This window comes from Trichinella spiralis, assembly GCF_000181795.1.
Source record: "Trichinella spiralis strain ISS 195 chromosome Unknown Scfld1557, whole genome shotgun sequence".
Taxonomy (NCBI): domain Eukaryota; kingdom Metazoa; phylum Nematoda; class Enoplea; order Trichinellida; family Trichinellidae; genus Trichinella; species Trichinella spiralis.
This window is the reverse complement of record NW_003528496.1, coordinates 1,800,713-1,824,426: the sequence shown is the minus strand read 5'-3', so window position 1 is coordinate 1,824,426 and position 23,714 is coordinate 1,800,713. Positions and strand designations below refer to the sequence as shown.

Below are 23,714 nucleotides of genomic sequence, written 5' to 3'. Positions count from 1 at the left end.
TTCATTACAATATATAATTCATATTTGATAGTTTCATTAAAAGCAAACATTGCGCTTATTTGAATGAAGTTAAATATTTTTCAAAATTAGTTGTTATTTAAAATTGGGTTGTATAAATGAAGAACAAAAAATTTGTTAAAACGCTCATTACTAAACAAAAGTGATGCAATACTTTACTGATTATCGTAGTCATTTTCAATTTAATCTGAAGAGAAAGTATAATTCAAATTGAATAAAAGTTGTAATTTATGATTTATATGATTCATGGTTTTGTTTTAATTTTTATGCAAAGTTATAAAACAAACATTTGAGCAGTAAGCGTATTATTTGAATTTATTCATCAGCAAATAGGTATAAAAATGAGAAAAATTAATGAATAAGAAAATGACTCACGGATTTATTGACTTCAACATTAACGTGGTCAGGTTTTAGCAGAGCTCAATAAATAAATAAGCAGCAAAACAGCGAAAAACAGAAACCGCTAAGCTAACACTTCTAAGCATGTAGTTGAAAATTGATTTTGAAGAAACAATGTGCAAAATATAAATGACAAATTGATAAGAAGCGTAAATGTGATAACGAAATGAACAAGTGGTACATATGTTGTTGTGTATTATTGGTCTAGTACCAATTTCCTTCCTGATTCCGCCTACGTTTTTGCAGTAAAATTTTATTGGTTGCTGCTCTGATGCGTGCCTCTAAATTTCATTTGTTGTCAATCCTTTCCATTTCATTTGTCAAATATCATTTCATTCCAGTTTTGGATTCATGCTTACATTACAGCACATCTCAGTTGGGAAAAAAATCAAATTGACACTACCTTATGAAACTATTTTTCCAGGTTGTCCAGAATGTATTTTGACCATTTTGCAGCGATGTGTTTGGAAATATGGGCAAGATTTTGTTGACTTCAATTTGATCCCTTACGGCAACGCTAGGTGAACCCAACTTAACAATACATGGACTATACAGTGTCAACATGGTCCCGTTGAATGTGCTCTGAACAAACTTCACAGCTGTGCTATAAGCAAGCTGGTGTACGTGGGAAAATAGTTTCCGTTCATCGTTTGTTTGGAATAAGTAGCCAAATTGAAAATGGATCCTGATGCGGCATTCTTACTTTGCAGCAAATAGAAGAAACTAGACCAAACTTTGTCAACAGCAATATACACTTGCGCAAATAGAGTAGAAGGTGATCTGATTCAGCTTGAAATGGCCGAAATTGCTGAAAATTTCAAACCACATCCGCATTATTTTGTTCCTTAGATATTGATCAACGATCTCAGCACAGCACAATTGCAAAACTACCAAAATGGACTTTTTATTTTTTTTGTGCGACTGGCTACGCGGTTCTGTAGCAAAAGATTGTTCGGAGTTTACCGATTTGTTGATACAGCGAAAGAATTTGCAGGTATACAAAGATCACAAATAATTGATATTTATTTTTCAACAGTTCAAAGTGAAAAAAGATTTTTTAATTCGAAATTAGTGGGGAAATTTTTGAATTTTATAATCTGATTTATTATTACTGGCCATGAAATTATTTGTTGTCTTGATATTTGACTTTATTTATTAGAAATAAAATTTTTTCCCGTTAACGCTACTTACTGTTCAAAATGTAATATACACGTAGAATAATAAATACTAAAAAACAATAATAATGTAGCGCTTGTCGGCGCTACATGCTTTCAGACAATCGCGAGAAGTTATTAGTTTATTAGACAAAGCGCAAAACGGCGAAAACAGCAATGACAAAATAAGAAAAACGGAATAGCAGGCGCACAAAAACAATCACCGGCTTCCAACTTGTCGTCCCCTACTGTCGATGTTCTCCAAAAATTTTGACGGGATGTGCAGGTACTATTATGTTCCTCTAACTTCACAATTGCAAAGGAACGGAACGGGGCGGACTACTGCTCACATTGTGTTTTTTGTGTTTCTGTTGTCTTTTTGTCAAAATAAGATTTGAAAGGAATGAGAATTTGTCGCTTTTTCCTATTCATTTTTTTCTTCAAAAATGTTTTGTGCATATTTTGAAAATTTTTTTAATTCGATCATGTTTGTTTATGTTTGTTACTTAGCAAAAATTGCCAAACAAAACAGCAACAAAGCGATGATGCGTGTGTGTAGCAATCAAAGCAAAAACTTTTACACATATCAATCACAGAAGACAGTGTCGTCAAATTGATGAAAAAAATTTTAATTTCTTCCGGTTCGATGACCAAATGACCAACCAACCACTCTGGCTGTTCATAAATATCCTGGGATGTCACTGCGTAATCATTCACTGAATGCTTTTGTTATATGGACTCTTATATACATACCTACATACATGAATTCTAGCTCTATGGAAATTGAGAAAGAGACACCAGGCGGATGTTCGTTTCTTCAGCAATTGGCGCGACCAGATGTCCAGCACAGAATTAACAACACAAGTACATAAATCAACACTGTTCAAATATGCCATGTTCTGAAAGCTGCATGAACACTTCAAATCACGAGTGCACAGTTCAAAGAGGCAAAAGAACAGTCCTTCCTCACCTTCGATAAGAAGAAAGCTTGGTCGGTAGATGTTGCTGGAGGAAAAATGACCGACCAGAAAACAAATTTCCAATGGCTCAATCTGCTCCATCTGCCAAAAATGGCTGAATATGCTGATAGCAAGGAGAGAATTGTAAGGAAACATTATGTTGGAGCACATTGTTGATTGTTTAGATTTTCTGTTATGGTAGAAGATAAAACTATTGTACTTCACCATCTTTATATTCCTACTGTGTTGTAACTAACCCCAAGTGTGACTAGTGTGTGCATGCGCTTGAGAAGTTCGTTGTGTTGCCTGTTCCTTTAAATTACTCGTATTGTGTGTGTTCAATTGTGTTTTGGTCAATAAATAGCAGAAAACGCTATACCATTGTACGTGAACTCATCACCGCAATCAACCTTCCTCAAATATATGTGACGGCGACGACGAAATTGCACCTGCGTATCACGTTCACCCTTTTGTAGGGCGACCGGCGCGAAAATAAATAGGTCAAGGTGGTGCATCGGGGCGATATACGGCGTGCGCGTCCCGGTTGGTTGAACACTTGTAATATAATTTATATTTGTATCATAATAGTTGTATAATTTCTTGTATCCCGTTGTTTATAATAAAATCTCTACACAATAAATGGTGAGGATGAATCGAGCGCCTGACAGCGCTACAAATGGCGAGCGTGACAGGATCGACGGCCCGGAATGGGTTAAGCCGCCGGAGGTACTAACCATGGTATCGAACGTTGAGAACTGGTTCGAACACATGGAGCTGTACTTCCGTGCCGGCCGTATAGCTCCGGAGAGACGAGCAGCCCTTGTCCAGTATCATTCTGATGCGGAGGTGCGGAGCATAATGAGGGCCATGTACGTCCAAGAGACGGACGATTATGATGGCCTGAAGTCGGCCCTGTTTGAAGCATTCGGGGTGCGCACCGGGCCAGAGAGGTTTTCCGCCGAGTTTTTCCGGCGGAAACAACAACGGGGCGAATGCGTGCGGGTGTTCGCTGGTCATTTGCGCAGGCTCTTTTCGAAGGCGTTCCCTGAGATGAGCGGATCGGCTGACAAAATCCTGTTGCAACAATTTAAGGCAGGACTGTCCGCGGACGCCGTCAAAACGGCTGTTCTGCGAAGCGAGATGGATAATTTCGCGGAGGCAGTCGAGGTTGCGGTTAAGGAAGAGCGCGTGGTGAGAGAGCTCACCACGCTCAAGGCGAGCGTCTCTTCTGTCAAGATAGACGCTTACCAGGAAGACGAGCCAACAGCCGGAAGAGTCACGGAAGCAGCAGCCGCCGCGGTGACGACGCGTAAAGAAGTTGGAGACGATTTGGCGGAAGTGTTGCGGCAACTAAAGGAACTGCTGACGGATAACACCCCCGCGGCTACAAAGAGACCGCTACCTCGACAGCGACGCCGGCCAGAGAGAAGAGGCGACAAACGATGCTGGAAATGCGGTGGGCTAGGCCACATCAGCCGGGAATGCCAAGCTTCCTCCCGTGACGCGCGGGCGAGCGAAGTAAGTATTACTAACCGAGCCTACCTTACCTTGGAAATTACGAACGCGTGCGTCACGGAGATTATACTTGGGAAATCAATGACCGTTCAGCATACCGTCCTGTATGTAAGGGAGCTGTCCCATAAAATTCTGCTTGGGTGGGACTTTATGCGGTACCACGGCTGCACCCCGGACCCGACGGCGGGATGTCTGAGGATGCGGCAGGGCAACATCCCATTCCGGAAGTCCCACGCCGTGGCCCTGGTTAGAGTGGAATCCCTGCAGTCGGAGCTTATGACTCACCAACCAGCGCAGGAAGCCATAGAAAAGATGCTCCCCAGTGAGCAGGGGTCGAGCGGCAAGCATCGAACAGCCCTGGCGGCGATCCTGAGGGAGTTCTCAGACGTGTTGTCCACGTCAGACGAGGACCTTGTGCGGACGAACGTGGTACGCCACGCCAACCACACCGGCGACGCCAAACCAGTGAGGTGCTCCCCAAGGTGCATTCCTTATCATCAACGGGCGCAGGTGGAAGCCCTCCTGGATGAAATGCTGCGGCGAGACGTCGTAGAACCATCAAGCTGTCCCTGGGCATCCCCTATCGTGCTTGTGAGGAAGAAAGACGGGTCATGCCGGTTCTGTGTCGATTACCGGCAGTTGAACAACCTCACCTGGAAGGATGCCCACCCGCTCCTGAGGATTGACGACACTTTGGACGCGCTGGCAGGTGCACAATGGTTTTCGACCCTGGACCTGGCAAGCGGATCCTGGCAGGTTGAGGTCGAACAACAAGATCGGGAGAAGACGACCTTCACCACCCCCTTTGGGCTGTACCAGTTCAAAGTGATGCTTTTTGAACTGTGCAACGCACCGGCCACCTTTCAGAGGCTCATGGAGACAGTCCTGAGAGGCCTGGTGGGCTCCGACTGCTTGGTATACCTGGACGACGTCATCGTATTTGGCAAGACTGCTGAAGAGCATACGGCACGACTGCGCGAGGTGTTCCGTCGCCTCTGGGAAGTGGGTTTGAAAGTCAAACCAGAAAAATGCCGGCTCATGAAGAGGAGGGTGGCGTACTTGGGCCACATCATCTCGGAAAAAGGGATCGCTACGGACCCAAGCAAAACCTCTGCCGTGCGGGAGTGGCGAACACCGACTTGCGTTTCGGAGTTGCGGCAGTTCCTGGGGTTGGCGTCGTACTACCGCAAGTTCGTCGACGGTTTTGCGAACGTCGCCGCTTCGCTACACCGGCTGTTGGAAAAAGGGGCCGAGTGGGACTGGTCAAAAGCCTGTCAGTCCGCTTTTGACGCACTGAAGTACCACCTTACATCTGCGCCCGTCCTCGCCTAGCCGGACTTCCATCGGCAGTTCATTGTCGACGTGGACGCCAGCGGAGACGGCCTTGGGGCGGTGCTGAGCCAAAGAGAAGAGAAAGCTGAAAGAGTCGTGGCGTACGCGAGTCGCACGCTGACCAAGGCTGAGCGTCGGTATTGCGCGACTCGGAGAGAAATGCTCGGTTTGGTATGGGCGCTGCGCGAGTTCCGGCCGTACCTATACGGCCAGCGATTCCTGGTACGGACGGACCATAGTTGCCTGCGCTGGCTGACGACTTTTAAGGAGCCAGAGGGGCAGGTAGCTCAGTGGCTGGAGAGTCTAGCGGAGCTCGACTTCGAAGTGGAACACCGAGCAGGACGCCTGCACGGCAACGCCGACGCGCTATCCCGGACCAGCTGTACACAATGTGGAAGGCTGGTAGAAGGCAGCGCATGCGCAGTCCAGGCTGCCCAACTCCGAACCGAAGACGTTCCGCAGAACTTTAAAGGTCAGTTGTTGGCCGCCCAGCAGGCGGACCCAAAGATCCAACTACTGCGGCAATGGTAGGTTGGCCTGAGCTGGCGGGTGGAATGTCCCCCGGAGTGTAGCCGCGACATGCACGTGTGTGGCAGCGACGGCGCAGTTGGGTGGATGAAGATGGCCTTATCTGGCGACATCGCCGCGGTCTCACGGCCGAGGAAGGGGCTAAGCAGGCGCTGGTGCCGCGAGCCCTCCGGAACGAAGTCCTACAAACAATGCACGACAGTCGGTACGCAGGTCACCTGGGTGAGCGCCGGACGCTGGCACGAGTCAGGAGCCGATTCTACTGGCCCGGGATGAGTGGTGATGTACACACATGGTGCCGCACGTGCACTCAGTGCGCGAGGAGAAAGGGCCCGACCAAGAACAACCGTGCGCCAATGCAGGCAATGGCTGCGGCATACCCTCTGCAGCGTGTTGGCATGGACATTCTTGGGCCGCTGGAAAAGACCCCATCGGGGAACCGGTACGTCCTGGTTCTGACGGACTACTTCACCAAATGGACAGCCGCATTCCCTCTCGCCAACATGGAAGCCAGTACCGTGGCCAAGGTGTTGGTCGAGAAGTACATCGCGTACTTTGGCGCCCCTGACTACCTGCACAGCGACCAACGCCGCTCATTTGAAGCGTCGGTGGTGCTGGAGATGTGCCGGCTGTTCGGCATTAAGAAGACGCGGTCCTCTCCATACCACCCGCAAGGGAATGGACAGGCAGAGAGGTTTAACCGCACGCTCCTGGACATGCTGTCCATCATGGTTGATGGGAACCCAGGCCAGTGGGATGACATGCTGCCATTCGTCATGCTGGCGTACAACAGCAGCGTTCACGAGAGTACGGGAGAGACGCCTGCGATCGCCATGCTCGGTCGAGGGTTGCGGTTGCCGCTGGATGTTCAGATAGGGAACCCGCCTGGGCGCGTAGCCCAAGGGCTACCGGACTACATTCGCGGGACCAGAGAGCGTATCGACCGTGTGCACGAGCTGGCGAGGGACCACCTGAAGACGCAGCAACGTCGCCAAAAGTGCCTGCACGATCGCCACGCCAAGGAGTCACGCTTCTGCCCGAACGACCGCGTGTGGCTGGCGATGCCAAGAAGAGGGAAGCTTCACCTTGGCTGGGAAGGGCCGTACCGGGTAGTGGAGGTAATTTGGCCGCAGACGTACCGCGTACGGCACCATGAGCGGAAGCGCCGCACGCTCGTGGTACACTCCGACCGGATGAAGCGGTACTACGCCAGGGATATCACTGAGCAGCCAGACGTAGGAGACCGGTCCGTTCGAGGCGGGACTACCCGGCGGCAAGAACATCAGCCGCCTGGTGCCGCCTCTCCCCCTCGTCAGAGATGAAGATAGGAAGGTCGACGCGAAGACGGCGGCCACCTGGCTACCTGCGGGATTACATCCCTTAAGGAAAGTTCAGGACGAACTTCTCTGATAGAGGGGGCAGTGTGACGGCGACGACGAAATTGCACCTGCGTATCACGTTCACCCTTTTGTAGGGCGACCTGCGTGAAAATAAATAAGTCAAGGTGGTGCATCGGGGCGGATATACGGCGTGCGCGTCCCGGTTGGTTGAACACTTGTAATATAATTTATATTTGTATCATAATAGTTGTATAATTTCTTGTATCCCGTTGTTTATAATAAAATCTCTACACAATAAATGGTGAGGATGAATCGAGCGCCTGACAGCGCTACATATACAACAGGTTATGGACCCAGGAGTACACTTCCTCTGCGCCAGACCGAATTGATTGCTGTCTCTATCTAGTGGAAAACACTGCGTTTGTACGTTAACGTTACCCTCATATTATACTCGTGATGAACACCACTGTGAAAATAGAGCTACTCGGTAAGGAAAACTACGACACGTGGAAATTTCAGGCTCAAGCTAAATTGGTCAAGAATGATCTGTGGGAATTTGTGAATGGCACGAAACGAAGGCCGAAAATTGTAAAAGATGATGAATCCTCGTTGGAAGCCGCACAGAAATGGGACATATCTGACCAAAAGGCAAAAGCGGATTTGATATTGTCCATAAGTCCACTTGAGCTTCGTGAAATCAAAGACTGTGAGATATCGAATGAAATCTGGCTGAAATTGGCGTCCATCTACGAATCCAAAGGTCCCGCCAGGAAAGCAACTCTCCACAAACGCATCATTCTTAACAAAATGAATGATGAACAAAATTTGAATGATTTCCTGAGGGAATTCTTCAATTGCGTTGACAAGTTGAAGGCCATGGACTTGGAAATAGCTAATGACCTATGTTAGAAATTCCTCTGGTCGCTCCCGGACTCCTGAGTATCCGTACCTGCGTTCATGGTTACTGTATCGGCCTACGGTAGATGACGCAACAGTGTGTGTATTTTTAGATTGTGATAGTGTGTGTGCGTGTGCATATACTTGTGAGTGTGCGTGGATAGTGCTAGTTCTGGTTGTCGATTTATTCTTGGTAATCTGACCCTCATAAAGTGCTCTTGTATTTTTGGCATTGTTGCCGGTTGTTGAATCTTCAATAAAGTCTCCTGATACGACTTTGTTTTCTTGTCACGTTCGGCAACGAACGGGGTTAATCAGCGGTTGAGCAATCAAATAAGGTTGGACTCCCGCGTGAATTATTATTACAGTCCACTAGCGCTCAGGAGATACAGTTTTGTCGCTAACATTCTGGTCCTCCGAGCCGGATTGTGAGGGACAGCGACCTGTGGATAGCCTGTGGATAGTCTGTGGTGCGGAAAGGGATGGCGAAGGCAAGCTCGATTCCCGCGGAGAGGAAGGTAGCCGCGAGTAAGACCCGATTGAAGATAATGCTGCAGGATCTCAATCGCATGTGCGATGAGTCGGAGAAAGCAGTTGTGATCCAAGGACAACTGTCGCTCGTCGAGAAGCTCTTCGAAGAGACCGACGCTCTCCAGTCAGCGTTTGAAGAAGGCGTCGAGGCGGAGGAGCAGGAAGCGAGCATGATCGAGTGGTCAGGATATCGCCTGGACTTTCTTAGGCGTCAGGCGCGGGCGCACGAGGTGGCAGGCCAGGGACTGGCAGATCGAGCTGCACCTCAAGAGCTGAAGACAGCAGAAGTCGACCCGAATGTTCGCCTACCTCGTCTCGAACTTCCTAAGTTCGACGGTGATGTCACGAGGTTCCATGAATTCTGGGACCAATTTGAGACCAGTGTACATCGTCAGCCTGGGGCATCGGGTGCGACGAAGTTGGCATACCTGCGAGGATGCTTAACTGGTGCGGCGCTGGACACTATTGAAGGTTTGTCGGCTTCAAACCAAGGCTATGAGCTAGCATTACAGCGGCTCCGTGAACGCTTCGATCGGCCGATGGTGGCCGTCCGGGAGCAGATACTTCGGCTAGTCGACCTGCTTATGACCAAGAATAAGCTGTCTACTATTTGTGACGAATTTCACAAGAAAGTATATGCATTGACTGCGCTTGGGAAGGATCCACGGACTAGTGATTTGTCAGTCGCGGAAGTTTTGATCGCTCTCTGTCGGGAGCAATTGCCAGGGTCTGTTCAATTCCGCTGGGACGAGCTGGCGCAAGCGATCAACACAGTTGTAGCTGATTTACCAGCATTCCTACGGTTTCTGCAGCAGCAGACCGACTTGCCTGGCGCCTCGCGGAGGTCTAAGGAGCCCACGCGTGAAACGACCAAAGCACGTCGGTCGGGTGGTGAGCGGAAACGGAACAGCCCTGAGAGCCCACCGTGAGGATCAGCCACCTTCCTGCACGCCGCCGTCGAGCGAAGCTGCCTCATTTGTCAAAAGCAGCATCTGCCGCAGCAATGCCTGAGCTTGCTTCGAGCGGGTCCCCATCAGAGACGGGAGTTGGCAAGGCGTGCCCGCCTATGTTTTGCTTGCCTGGAGCCTGGACACTACGCTTCAGGGTGCAAGCATCGAGGGAAGACAACGGATGGAAAGCCTGTTCCAGCAAGTTCTCTGAGCACGTCGGCGTCAGAGAGATCGGTCGCTGAGCAGAAGACGATCGTAAGGTCTGAGGAACCATCTTCGGCTCCTGTACACGCCAACGTCCAGGACCAACACGCTACCAAGAGTAGTCAGTGGACCTCTCGGTTGCAGACGGTTCGAGCTGTGGCCTATGGCGAGCAAGGCCAGGGAAAGCGAGTGACCTGTCTTCTGGACACCGCTTCAGAGCGCTCGTTTGTCAGGCAGGATCTCGCCTCCGCCTTGGGTCTCGTTGGGCAGACCAGCCCATTGTCTCTCGTCGGGATCGGCGGAATCCTCCACGAGATCCCGGATGCACAGCTCGTGAAACTCTGGTTGGGCCGAGCCGATGGCAGATCGGCAGAACGTCATCCTCTTCAAGCTTTGACGATGCCAAAGCTTTGCAACAATCTCTGCAATACTCGGTTGCGAACTGATGATTGGGAACACCTGCGTCCATTGGGCTTGGCAATGGATGACTGCCCCGACTCAGATCAGGTGGACGTGGTGATTGGCATTGACAGTTATTACCGTTTTCTGGGCAATCAAATTCGAAGAGGCGGACCGGAAGATCCGGTCGCAGTGGAATCTGTGCTAGGATGGATCATCTGTGGTCCCGTGATCGCTAATCCTTCATCACCGGTGACAACTACCCTCTGTGCGTCAGTGGATCAAGGCATCGACAGAACGTTGAGGCGGTTCTGGGAGATCCAGGAGATCGGAGTTGGTTCGAAGGGCGATCCTGAGATGTCAGAGCAGGAGAAGAGCTTTCGGGACAGTCCTTTATTCGACGGAACAAGATATTCCGTCCGGCTGTTGAAGAAAAGCGGTGAGATGAACCTCCCTAACAACTTTGAGTTAGCACGAAGACGGTTAGGGGCGGTGGAGCGTCGTTTGGCCCAAGATCCAGTCCGAAGGGAGCAGTATGCTTCCATTTTCCAGGACTACCTGAAGAATGGTTGGGCAGAGCAGGTGAATGACGAAGGGAAAAGCGGTCGAACATGGTATCTCCCCCACCATGTGGTTTACCTGCAAGGGCCAGAAGGGCAAAAGGCTCGGATCGTCTTTGATGGTTCGGCAAAATATCAAGGAACTTCCTTGAATGATCACCTTGACGCCGGCCCGAAAGTGCAGACGGACCTGATGGGGATCCTCTTGCGATTTCGACGGTATCGAGTCGCTCTGCAATCAGACATCGCGAAGATGTATTTGCAGGTGGGACTGCACGAGGACGAGCGGGATTTCTGCCGCTTCTTATGGAGAGACCGTAGTGGCACTCTTGACATCTATCGGCTCACTCGCGTCTGTTTCAGGTTGGCCTGCTCACCATATTTGGCGATCCAGGTGGTTAATTTTCACTTGGAGGCGCATCGAACGCTCTTCCCGAGCGTTGCAGACGAAATCAGGTCGTGCATGTATGTGGATGATTTGGTGGTGAGCCGCGACTCGGTAGCCGACGCTAAGTTATTCGTCCATCAAGCCTCTGACCTCCTCAGCCGGGGTGGTTTCCACCTCACAAAATGGGCAAGCAATGCTCCTGAGGCCCTTTCTGACTTGCCGGCTGAAGATTGCTCAAGTGTCGACCGTTCAAGACTTTGGAAAGCGCTTGGGATTTCCTGGAATCCCCAGCTCGACCAGCTGTCGATCTGTCCCCCATCGCAGGCGGCTTCTGAAACGCACGGAACCAAACGAGGACTTCTCTGACTGGCAGCTTCAGTGTTCGATCCCCTTGGCGCGTTGACCCCGTTCACCGTCCGTGCCAAACTGCTGTTACAGTCGCTCTGGCAAACCGGCATATCGTGGGATGATCCCTTACCGCCCGAGATTAGCGGCAAATGGGATCAATGGAGGTCAGACCTAGGTGACCTACACCAGATCGCGCTGCCCCGGGCGTACCTGCCGTACTCCCCGATGGAAGTGAGTCGATTGGAGCTGCATGGCTTTGGAGGTGCGTCAGAAGCAGCGTATGCTGCCGTGGTCTACCTGAGAGCCACGCAAAGCACGGGAGTGACCCGAGTCAGCTTCGTGGCTGCGAAGTCCAAAGTGGCTCCGCTTAAGAAGCTCAGTGTTCCACGACTGGAGTTGTCGGCGGCCTTGTTGTGCGTCCGTCTGGTTCGGTATGTGCTACAGAAGTTAGCTCTACCCGTGGATGCCTGCTATTGCTGGAGTGCCAGTTTGGTTGCTTTGGGCTGGATCCGTGGAGATGCGTGCCGGTGGAAGCCTTTCGTCGCGAACCGAGTTCGTGAGATGCAGGGTCTGCTCTCTCCTCAGTATTGGGGTTATTGCCCAACGCAGGACAATCCTGCAGATCTTGCGAGCCGAGGATGCAGTGTGACAAATTTGTCTAGTTCGCTGAAGTGGTAGCAGGGCCTGACCTGGTTGCGAGCTCCACCCGAGACCTGGCCACAAGCTGAAAAGGAAGAACGGACTGAGGGCTTGGGGGTGCTCGAAGAGGAACGCCGAGCAACTACTGCATTGGTTGCAGTATCACCGCCGCAAGATGCGGCCACTGTCATCGACCCAGGTAGGTATTCTAGTTTCGAAAGGCTGATCCAAGTGACTGCCTGGTGCCGACGTTTTCGGAATAACACGACCTTGCCCGCCGGCTCAAGAAGAGCAGGGACTGCGTTGATGGCAGACGAGTTAAAGGCAGCCGAGAGAATCTGGATCCGGCAGGAGCAGATCCACGCTTTCGGATCGAAGGATCCGACTGACAAATCGGTGATGAAGACGTTGTGCGGTCTCAATCCCTTTCTAGATGAGTTCGGGGTCATGAGAGTCGGTGGACGTCTTGGCAGAGCTCAGCTGGAAGAGGAAGCGAAATTCCCAGCTCTGCTCCCTTGCAAAGGGATGATCGTGGATTTGCTGATCGAACGGGAGCACAGCCGGCAATTGCACGCTGGTGTGGCTCAAACTCTTGCGGCACTGAGAGAAAGATTCTGGATTCTCCATGGTCGCAGTGCTGTTAAACGCGTTCTCCGCACGTGTAGACTCTGCCGACGAGTGGCAGCGCGTCCGTTCGAGCAACGGATGGGTGAGTTGCCTGCGACCAGGGTGAATCCAGCGGGGCCGTTCAGCAATGTAGGGATCGACTTTGCTGGACCCCTTATGATCAGAGACGAAGGTTCCAAGCATGGGAGCAAAAAGGCTTACATCTGCCTGTTTACATGTATGGTTGTCCGAGCCATACACTTGGAACTCGTCCCTGACCAGACGATCGAGAGCTTTTTGCGTGCATTGCGACGGTTCGTTGCACGTCGCGGACGCCCCGACACCATCCAGTCGGATAATTTTAGGACATTTCATCAGGCGAACGTCTTCTTGAAACATCTTTTCAGCGGTCAGAACTGGGAGACTGTGCAGCGACATCTCGCATCAGAACGTGTTGAATGGATATTCATCACGGAACGTGCCCCCTGGTGCGGGGGGTACTGGGAACGTCTGGTGCGATCAGTGAAAACCGCTTTGAAGGCAACGTTAGGCCAATGTCTGGCATCGCCTGACGAATTGCGCACCGTGTTGTGCGAAGTGGAAGCTCGAGTGAACGATCATCCATTGACCTTCGTGGGAAGCGACATACAGGAGGAGATGGCCCTGACTCCGGCCCACTTCCTCGTTGGCCGAAGCTTGACTGCATTTCCAGACCGAAGCGATCGTGCTTCGCGTGGGACAATGAGCAGTAGTCTTCGACACTTGCTCCGCCGCTGGTCCTACCAGCGGAAGCTCGTTGATGCCTTTTGGAAGCGTTGGCAACGAGAGTACGTGGTGACCCTAAGCTGCAGAGGTAAGTGGAAAAGGTTGCAGGAACAACCTCGAGTCAGTGACGTGGTACTGGTCGCTGACTACAACACTCCACGACGACGTTGGCCCCTTGGCCAAATCGTGGAGTTGCTCACTGGCAGTGATTGGTTGGCAAGGTCTGCAAAGGTCAAGACCGCGGCAGGTATCTTGCGCAGATCGATTCGCACTTTGATCCTGCTGGAACCAGCCAAAGCTCATTGATGGGCTCCGCCCATCAGGGGGGAGTCTGTTAGAAATTCCTCTGGTCGCTCCCGGACTCCTGAGTATCCGTACCTGCGTTTATGGTTACTGTAGCGGCCTACGGTAGATGACGCAACAGTGTGTGTATTTTTAGATTGTGATAGTGTGTGTGCGTGTGCATATACTTGTGAGTGTGCGTGGATAGTGCTAGTTCTGGTTGTCGATTTATTCTTGGTAATCTGACCCTCATAAAGTGCTCTTGTATTTTTGGCATTGTTGCCAGTTGTTGAATCTTCAATAAAGTCTCCCGATACGACTTTGTTTTCTTGTCACGTTCGGCAACGAACGGGGTTAATCAGCGGTTGAGCAATCAAATAAGGTTGGACTCCCGCGTGAATTATTATTACAGTCCACTAGCGCTCAGGAGATACAGTTTTGTCGCTAACAACCTACTTTCGATTCTCTTGCTTTACGCTATTCCAGACTCATACGAAAGCTTTCGAGTTGCAATAGAGTCTCGCGACGAGTTGCCGAAGCCAGAAGTATTGAAAATAAAATTGCTGGAAGAATGCGAAGCTCGCAAGAATAGAGAACCGAAACACAACGATGCTATGTTTGCCAGAGGGAAATGTCAGTTGAAAAATAGTCAACGTGCGATTGAAAATTCCCATCGCAAAGACAATGAAAAATCGTTCAAATATAAGTGTTATCGCTGTGGAAAGGTGGGACACATGGCGAGGCATTGTCGATCAAACCCTGCTCTACAGCCACAACAGCGACGAATAAACACTCAGATGACCCATCAAGACTGCTACCCGGACAAAATGTCTGAGATTTCCCTTTGCATCAGTGGCTGATCCAATTCGAAATGGTGCTTAGATTCAGGAGCATCAGGAAGCTTACTTTAAATTACTTTCGAACCTTCGGAGAAAGGGCATACGTGCTTGACAAATCACCCGGAAAGGGGAAGTTCAGCACACGATCAAAAGAATGCATATGCATCGGATACAGCACAGAACCAAAAGCGTACCGACTCTGGTGCCCCGCGGAAAGGAAGGTATTCAAAAGTCGAGACGTGAAATTCACCGGAAAATTTGGGAATGATGAAACGGAAATTTCATCAGCTCAGCGCGCAAAACCAGGAATGGCCTGCCAACGACACCCGTGAAAAGGAAAATGAAACGTTGGAATTACAACTGACTCCTAACGAATCAAACGAAACACATCAAAGTGGTGGCACCCCTCTACAAAACGAAGCAGAGCAAGTGACTTAAACAAGAAAAATAAAAGTATTGCCCGGAAGACCAAGATTGGTCAGGAGTGGACGACGCGGGCGTCCGAAGAAAGTATACCAAAAAGAAGAAGTACAACCCGTTACTTGTGAAGATGTTGCTTCAATAGCACAAATGAACGACTCGAAAAGTGCGGCAGAGGCACTGTCATGCGATGAATCAAAAGAACGGTTGGAAGCAATGAAGCGTGAGTATGAAGCCTTAGTAAGAGACAATACATGGGAAATTGTCAACCGTCCTCAAAGGCAGAAGGTGATCAGTTGTCAATGGGTATATAACACCAAGTTTAACGCCGACGGATCAATCAAACAGCGAAAAGCTAGGCTGGTTGCCAAGGAATTCCTACAAAGACCCAACACTGATTTCCACGAAACGTACGTACCTGTAGCAAGACTCAGCTCCATAAGAACAATCTTGGCAATATCCGCCAACTATGGTCTGATAGCACACCAATTGGACTTTGTGTCTGCATACCTGAATGGAAAAATCGAAGAGGAAATTTACATTGAAATTCCAGAGAAACTTGATGAAGTCCTGAAGTGCAGTAAGGTGAAGCAAAACCTTGACGGAAAAGTTTGTCGAATCAGAAAGGCACTGTACAGACTGAAACAATCAGGACGTCAATGGTACAAAAAACTAGATGAAAAACTGTCGCAGTAGGGACTGAAAACAACTAGCGGTGATCCATGTGTTTACTTTGAGAGACGAGGAAGAGAACTGACAATAGCTGCCATCTATGTTGACGATGTTATTATCGCTTCGAACAACACTGCAAGGCTAAATGAATTGAAGAAAGCCCTGGCAAAATCTTTCGAAATGAAAGATATGGGCCCCATACACTATTGCCTTGGCATCGAGATTAAGCAAAGTGCAAACGGAGACATCGAAATGTCCCAACAAAAGTATATCATGGACATCCTGGAAAGATTCAAAATGATGAATTCCAAACCAGTCGAAACTCCAATTGATGCCAGCAATAAACTGTCCACCGAAATGTGCCCAAGAACAGAAGCGGAAAAAGCTGAAATGCAGAATTTGCCGTACCGGAGTTTGGTCGGATCGCTGATGTACCTCAGCGTATCCACCCGTCCAGATATCGCCTTCGCGGTAAGCCTACTTAGTCAGTTTAATGAAAACTAAGGGAGCCAACATTGGACTGCAGCTAATAGAGTCCAACGCTATCTGAAGAAGACAGCAAGTTACGGACTGCGCTTCCAGAGGAACTCAGGAGCCCTCATGGGATTCTCGGATGCTGACTGGGGCGGAAACTCAGACGACCGAAGATCTTACACCGGTTACGTATTCAAGTTTGGGAATGCTGTGATAAGCTGGGAGTCAAGGAAACAAAGAACTGTCGCACTATCCAGCACAGAAGCAGAGTGCATGGCGTTGTCCGAAGCATGTAAGGAAGCGATGCACCTCAAACGGATGATTGAAGAAATAACTGTTTTATGCAAGTCGGTAGTTTTGCAGAGTGACAATCAAAGTGCAATAAAACTGGCGAGGAACCCAGTATTCCACGCCAGAACCAAACATATCGACATCCGGTATCATTTTACCAGAGAGGCTGCATAACGCAAGGATGTGGAATTGCGATATTTACCAACGGAGCAGATGATGGCGGACGTTCTAACGAAAGATTTGTTCAAGCCGAAGCACGAAAAGTGCATATCAGAGATAGGTGTAGAAAATCTTTGTGATGCGAGCCCAAAGCAATCCAACAATGTAGGGGAAGTGTTGGGACACATTGTTGATTGATAAGATTTTCTTTTATGGTAGAGGATAAAACTATTGTATTTCACCATCTTCATATTCCTACTGTGTTGTAACTAACCCCAAGTGTGACTAGTGACTAGTGTGTGTAGGCGCGTCGGTAGTTTGTTGTGTTGCCTATTCTTTTAAATTACTCGTATTGTGTGTGTTCAATTGTGTTTTGGTCAATAAATAGCAGAAAACGCTATACCATTGTACGTTAACTCATCACCGCAATCAACCTTCCTCAAATATACAACACATTCAATACGGAAGAAATTTGATGCCTGAACCAATTCGATTTGCAGACAATCATTTATTCTTGTATTCAGAAAATTAATAAAATTTTTCAAGAAAAGTGACGAAATTACAAAAAAAACTATCTATGGGGTGGGTCATCATCCACCTTACCCGCCCCCATCACCCACCTTTCCACTTGAAAGTTACAAGTTCAAATTTCACTTGACCTATTAATAGTAAAAATAACATGGTAATAATAATAAAATGGAATATTATGTACGCTTTTATTTTTTTCATGTTGCATGCACGTAAATTTAAATTTTAAAACTTGCAAAAATGCTTATGATTATGAAATTAATTTCCTGATAAATAAATATTTCTTTTTTAAAATACTCTCTATTCAAAGAAATATATTTTAAATAAAAAATAAATGGCAATATGATAATATAATATAATATATTTGAACATAATTATATTCATTATGAAAATTATTTCATCCCAACCGGCAATAGTAGAGAAACAACTTGCGCTTTTCCGTTCGTATTTCACTGCTTGTAGTCTTTTGTTATGCTGATTTGTGCACACTTACAAAGATCACTCGGCACCGCTACTGGCTTGTCTCCTGAATAATGCATTCGGATTTTTGAGCTTCAGCTGAATGCAGCAGCAGCAGCAGCAACGCTTACAAACATAGAAAAAGCAAAAAGTTCTTGAACATTTTTTCAATATCACTTGTATTATTTATTTCATACTTTTGAAATTTCACATCGTTAGTAGAAATATTATTAGGTAAATTACTTAATTTTTCTTAATTTTTCCGCTTAATTTTCTTCACACCGACTGGACAAGTCACATTATAAAATAACAAATTCATATCATTTGTATATGTTAGAAAAAAAGTAATTTCTAATACATTGTAATTGCTTAATTTAAAAAATTTCTTTCATAACTTCTAAATCAATAATCAATCAAGTTCATCATGAACTTAAAAGTTCCACATAGCTCGATTAAATTACTTTCAACCAGGTTTCATTAAGTGAGTCTGAACTCTATTCATTCCACCTTAATCACATCCAACACCTTATAAGTTGATTTAAAAATATAAATAACATTTTGCATTTATATTAAGACCCACAAACGCACAAACATGCACATGCGTACAATCAAGTAAACGTATAACATGTGCCAGAAATTTCAATGTGAATTTAATGATGTCATGTTTTTAATAAAATATTATTACCTGCATATTGTCAACAATATCTTACATTTTGGAATTTGCTAATTGATCTATATCATTATTGATAAATGCATTTAATTTGCTATAATTTCCAGAAACAGATCTAAAAGTGAAGTCGTTAATGAATTCAAGGTCTCATTAAGTGAATGTAAACTAAATTCTTTCCAGCTTATTCACACCAGCACTTTAAGCTGATTTCGAAATATAAATAGCATTTTGCACCAATATTATGTCACATTCACACACACACACGCGCCTATATTTATAGAATTGCAAAGTAATCAAAATGTTTAAGCATTCAGAAATATGCTATGCTTTAAATATGTTACCATTCTTATTTGAAAGTGATGGCATTTCAATCATCCAACAATGGCTATAAACTTTATTAGATTCGAGTAGATATTTATTTCATTATATTTTACTTGTTGACATATTTATTGTTTTCTGATTGAAGAGTTTAATGCACTTTTACATAATTTATAGCAGTGTTTGTTATAAAATAAATCGTGCAGCTGTATTTTAAAACAATTACCTGCATGTCAATATAGGAAATAAAATAATGTCCCAATATAAAACATGAATATTTCAAATCAAAATCAAAGAAATTCAAAAGTTGCAAACCAGTCTGCTTGCCGCAAAATTTTAGTTATTATGACGAACGGTGTACATGGCAGAAAAACATGTGCAAAATAGCAACACACGGCTGAGGTGTGAACTATCATTGTCGATAACATCAAGCTCGTCGATTAAGGTGAATTTTTTTGAACATGAAGTGTTTTTTGTCCAAAGCTGCCCAAACGTATCCCTGTCCCTGGATAACATAAACTTGACCTTTTGTAGTTCTGGAATTTTGCAGAAAACAACAATAATTACTAATAAACTTTTAAAATGATATCATCCCCGTTTTTGAAGGTAATATTCATCTTCTGGAATGCAAGATTTATTTGCGGAACAACTGATTAACGCGAACAGATGCGTGAAATTTGTCGAGATCTTGTAAACCGTACTCAATTGTATAACACGCATGAAAAAAGACATTACATTTAGATACAATGTTAAGGCAATGGTCGCTTCATGCAATAATATGCTTCATAAATTGCTACGTAAGTCTAATTGAGTTGAATCATTCAATGAAGCATTTAATGTGATGTTTCCTCTTCAGATAGTCAATTGTTCGTGGATGTCATTGTATATTCCAAAATTGGACGCTACCTGTGTGTTAACTGCAAAAGCAATTATCCATGATGACGTTCTTCACATTAAACAGGTCCATCGCAATATAGAAAGTTGTGTAGCTGATTGTTTCCAGCTTTCACCTTCCTGTAATTTAATCAAATACAGTCCTTTTGCAAAAGTGTGTAATTTGTATTATGAAAATGAAACTCATCATGACTTGCAGCCAAACGAACAGATAGGGCAGTCGATGCATCTTCTACTGCACAGCTGCCACAAAGGTATGATACTCATCATTTACGAAAAATTAAATTTTCTGTGATACACCGGACAAAACAATTCCCATTTTTTGTAGAACTGTTTAATTTAATAAAATCTGGAAAATTTATAAACAAATATTTAAAATCAGAAAATAAACTGTTTGAAATATTCTGGTGTTTTATTTAGACATTTCAAACATTCTTGTGGGAATCATAGTTCAAAGTGAATACCAAAGAAATAATTTGGCAAAAATACACACACCTTCTACACATAAGAATTGCGACATTTTTGGGTTGCCTTTTGTGGAAAACTTTTATGCTCAGCGCATTCAACTTATTGCAACATCTTCTTTGAAACGCTGTATTGCTTTTTGTACAGCACCAACGTACACTTCATGCAACAGCGTCTTGTTTTCTGCCCAAGAAGGAACCTGCCTCCTTCTATCACGAGCTAAAAACGTACCATTATTTGGAGGAATTACACCGACTCTACGAACCTCTGCACTGTTTTTTATTATTTTAACATGTTATAACGGTAAATGAAAAGACGTTTATTATTTTCCAAATGGTTAAAGCATTCAGAAAAATTTCAGCATAATCATCAGTACTTAATCCTAAATAATTGCTTGTTATTTACATAATATTTTTGAGTATTTGTTATTCATACAATCATTTGGCAGAATGACATTTTCATTTTTATTATTTGGTAATACTCAGCATAATTTCTTTTTAAGATTTTGTTATACCAAATGCATATACTATCCCAAAGTTCAGAGAAATAGCTCCAATTGTTTACAGTGCATTTAATCAGTCAGTATTAGTATATGAGTCACAATTTCATGCAACGGTAGCCGGCATTCGTCTTCGGTTATGGGAAGCTGTTGATGAATCCCAATGTTTAATGATATGCTTAGATAAATTCCTGGCAGATGACTGTGATGCATACTATTTCTCATATGGTGAAAAGACATGCCTCACTTTTCGCATAAGAAAAATCTACGCTTTGCCAAACAGCCCATTTAACCGCCATATAATAAAATTTTTTGACGGTAAAAAAGCTACTCAATTTGATATATGATTTGTATATTAATGTAAAGTTCGCTTAACATGATCGAACTTGAGTATGATAGTGGCAAGTACATTAAATGTCAGTATGAGTAATTCACTTATTATAATTAAATTTGCACTATCATTTATACTGAAATATTACACTTGTAACATTTTATGAGTGTAGCTGAAAATTAGTAAATTCTTGGGAATTATTTCAAAATAAGCAGTGATTTCATAAATTTGTCATAATGAAGGGACAAGTAATGTCACACACTAGTAATAAATTAACTTTTTAAAGAATGATGCCTGAAAAAACCAGCAGCGGCATGAAACAGTAAAAATTTTTTCTTATAGATGGAATGCTGATCAAAATTGTGAAAGACGAAAGACTTATTTCCATTCAGCATTCAAATCATATCACCACTGAAGCAAAAGTTTCTTTGTTTCAGTTTAAAGAAATGTGCACAGTACAGCATTCACTTTCAACCGTAATTCCATGGATAACTCTTGTTCAACAATATGCGAATATTTCATTTTTACACGATTGTATAAGCATCTGCCGCTTTATCAGAAACTTCGGTTTATGCCAAGGTATTGCTTATTCTAAAGAAAGTAATGAATGCCTCATAGCAGTTCTTGGAAATTATGACGATGACGTTTTTCTAAACGAAGGATATCATTTTTTAACTCTTAACAATTGCTCAAAAGGTAAGAGAGTTTCAATCACAACATTGAAATTATATTCAAAATTTATTAAATGCAAACATTAAATAGGATGTAAAGTTTACTGCAATAAAATCAAAATAATTCAAGCATTGAAATTAACAGTTCTCATTTTTTGAACAAAATTATTTTGCTTTCATGAAAATATCATCATAAGGATCAATTTTTACTAACGTCAGCCACTATTATAACTTGTTTGCTATTTTTAATTCTTTTGTTTTAGACAGAGAAAACGAACGTGCTGACAACGATCCACCTGAATTGCATCTCTTACCGATTCTGGATGAAGTTTGTCAACTGGAATTTTATAAACCTTTAATTTTAACCGGTTGGACAGTTATAGCAGAAATACGAAATATAGCTACTCTGCAAGAATGTGTAACAAACTGTGCAGCAGTTATGCACACAAGCAATTGCGCAGCTATTTACCTCATTCATCAAAGCTGCTTTCTATTAGAACGAATGACTCATATGCAAATTTATTTCATCAGAGAAAGGGCTTCTGTCTTTGCAGAGCTGCTTTTTTGTGAACCAAACATAAGATACACATTGCCTGCATAGTCAAAAAATTACATGTTTTCACTACACGCAATAATTACAATGCATTTCATACTTTAATTAAATCTCATTTTTATCACAATAAAGACAAACTTATAAATATGGATATTGCTGCACATGTATTTATATCATTCAAACTTACATTTGGGTGATGAATGAAACAATTAATCTTCATTTTATGCAATTTTAGTGCAATAAAGGCGCAAGTGTACAGTGTACATTTTGTAATTTACAGTGAAAATTAAAACCTATAGAGAGTACGGACTCGAATTTAATGACTCAGACCTTAGCTAACTTGATGCACTGCACCAATGAAGTGCTCTATTGACAAAGTGTGAAGGCATCTGCTGCACAGCCCACTCACGCTTGATAATTAAGCCACGGCTAGTATTGTGAAAAATGCAAGACTACATCTAGCTAACAAAGCAGCAACTCTCAATTGCCGCAATGCATTATTCGACTTAAGAATTTCCCGAGTCAATTACTGGTATAAAACGATGCTATTCACTATGAGACAATTTGTTTTGTGCGGCAAACGGTTAGTTTGTAACGAAAGAACAGTCGTAAGTGTCATTTAATTTAATAATATGAAATTTAAATGTTCTTCTAATGCTTACTATTTATTAATGAAAACAGCAATAACTTCACAAAAATGAACTGCAGCAGCTGTAATTTAATGAAAACGCTTAATGCTTTATAATGAAAAAGTTTCAGTAGTCAATTTTTTATTTTTTTACTCGATAAATCTCAAGTATTTTATATGAACAATAATTTATTGGTAAAATAATAATAATAGCAACAAATATAAATACAAATAATGAAGCAATAAAGAGCATGATAATGCAAAAGTAACAAAATAATTTGATCAATCCAATCAGTTTGAGATGAAAGCGCATGTTTGGCCAGTTTTAAATTAAAAAGGCAAATCTGATTGTTTACACTATAGAAACAACAACAGCATATTTGTCCTAGAAGTCAGTTTCTTTCCTTTTGCAAGTTTTATCAATGTTTTCTGTACTTTTGACTTTAATATGTGTCCGATAATGTTCATTACAATATATAATTCATATTTGATAGTTTCATTAAAAGCAAACATTGCGCTTATTTGAATGAAGTTAAATATTTTTCAAAATTAGTTGTTATTTAAAATTGGGTTGTATAAATGAAGAACAAAAAATTTGTTAAAACGCTCATTACTAAACAAAAGTGATGCAATACTTTACTGATTATCGTAGTCATTTTCAATTTAATCTGAAGAGAAAGTATAATTCAAATTGAATAAAAGTTGTAATTTATGATTTATATGATTCATGGTTTTGTTTTAATTTTTATGCAAAGTTATAAAACAAACATTTGAGCAGTAAGCGTATTATTTGAATTTATTCATCAGCAAATAGGTATAAAAATGAGAAAAATTAATGAATAAGAAAATGACTCACGGATTTATTGACTTCACATTAACGTGGTCAGGTTTTAGCAGAGCTCAATAAATAAAATAAGCAGCAAAACACCGAAAACAGAAACCCGCTAAGCTAACCCTTCTACGCATGAGTTGAAAATTGATTTTGAAAAAACCATGTGCAAATATAATGGACAATTGATAAGAGCCGTA

General features: G+C 44.2%; 3 protein-coding genes across 3 annotated transcripts; 2 read left to right on the top strand and 1 right to left on the bottom strand.

Moving 5' to 3' along the window:
• Window positions 1-1,060: 1,060 nt before the first annotated feature.
• Tsp_05030 (hypothetical protein) lies at window positions 1,061-2,701 on the bottom strand. Its single transcript, XM_003369576.1, has 2 exons — window positions 2,333-2,701; window positions 1,061-1,225 (listed from the first exon to the last, which is right to left on the bottom strand). Exons 1-2 carry the CDS (start codon window positions 2,699-2,701, stop codon window positions 1,061-1,063), a joined length of 534 nt encoding a protein of 177 aa, XP_003369624.1.
• Window positions 2,702-3,178: 477 nt separating this feature from the next.
• Tsp_05029 (putative integrase core domain protein) lies at window positions 3,179-16,684 on the top strand. The gene is made up of 14 exons (XM_003369575.1): window positions 3,179-5,343; window positions 5,419-5,904; window positions 6,108-7,023; window positions 7,765-8,149; window positions 8,256-8,335; window positions 8,700-9,564; window positions 9,778-11,270; window positions 11,613-12,167; window positions 12,201-13,779; window positions 14,301-14,539; window positions 14,747-14,874; window positions 15,136-15,658; window positions 15,812-16,216; window positions 16,328-16,684. Exons 1-14 carry the CDS (start codon window positions 3,179-3,181, stop codon window positions 16,682-16,684), a joined length of 10,176 nt encoding a protein of 3,391 aa, XP_003369623.1.
• Window positions 16,685-19,390: 2,706 nt separating this feature from the next.
• On the top strand, window positions 19,391-22,105 carry Tsp_05028 (putative PAN domain protein). The gene is made up of 6 exons (XM_003369574.1): window positions 19,391-19,441; window positions 19,501-19,792; window positions 19,959-20,306; window positions 20,506-20,820; window positions 21,176-21,529; window positions 21,768-22,105. The coding sequence occupies exons 1-6, from the start codon at window positions 19,391-19,393 to the stop codon at window positions 22,103-22,105; spliced, it is 1,698 nt and encodes a 565-aa protein (XP_003369622.1).
• Window positions 22,106-23,714: the final 1,609 nt, after the last annotated feature.

Excerpts from the sequence above, each read along its gene's own strand:
- Tsp_05030 (XM_003369576.1), bottom strand. The coding sequence starts at position 2,701 with ATGTGCTCCAACATAATGTTTCCTTACAATTCTCTCCTTGCTATCAGC. Across the intron at positions 1,226-2,332 it reads TCCATAGAGCTAGAATTCAT|CAATTTCGGCCATTTCAAGC; the intron begins GTATGTAGGTAT and ends TGAAATTTTCAG.
- Tsp_05029 (XM_003369575.1), top strand. The coding sequence starts at position 3,179 with ATGAATCGAGCGCCTGACAGCGCTACAAATGGCGAGCGTGACAGGATC. Across the intron at positions 7,024-7,764 it reads GGCCGTACCGGGTAGTGGAG|GCTCAAGCTAAATTGGTCAA; the intron begins GTAATTTGGCCG and ends TGGAAATTTCAG. Across the intron at positions 8,336-8,699 it reads TGGTTGTCGATTTATTCTTG|GATCTCAATCGCATGTGCGA; the intron begins GTAATCTGACCC and ends ATAATGCTGCAG.
- Tsp_05028 (XM_003369574.1), top strand. The coding sequence starts at position 19,391 with ATGTTAAGGCAATGGTCGCTTCATGCAATAATATGCTTCATAAATTGC. Across the intron at positions 19,442-19,500 it reads TATGCTTCATAAATTGCTAC|ATAGTCAATTGTTCGTGGAT; the intron begins GTAAGTCTAATT and ends TTTCCTCTTCAG. Across the intron at positions 19,793-19,958 it reads ACTGCACAGCTGCCACAAAG|ACATTTCAAACATTCTTGTG; the intron begins GTATGATACTCA and ends TGTTTTATTTAG.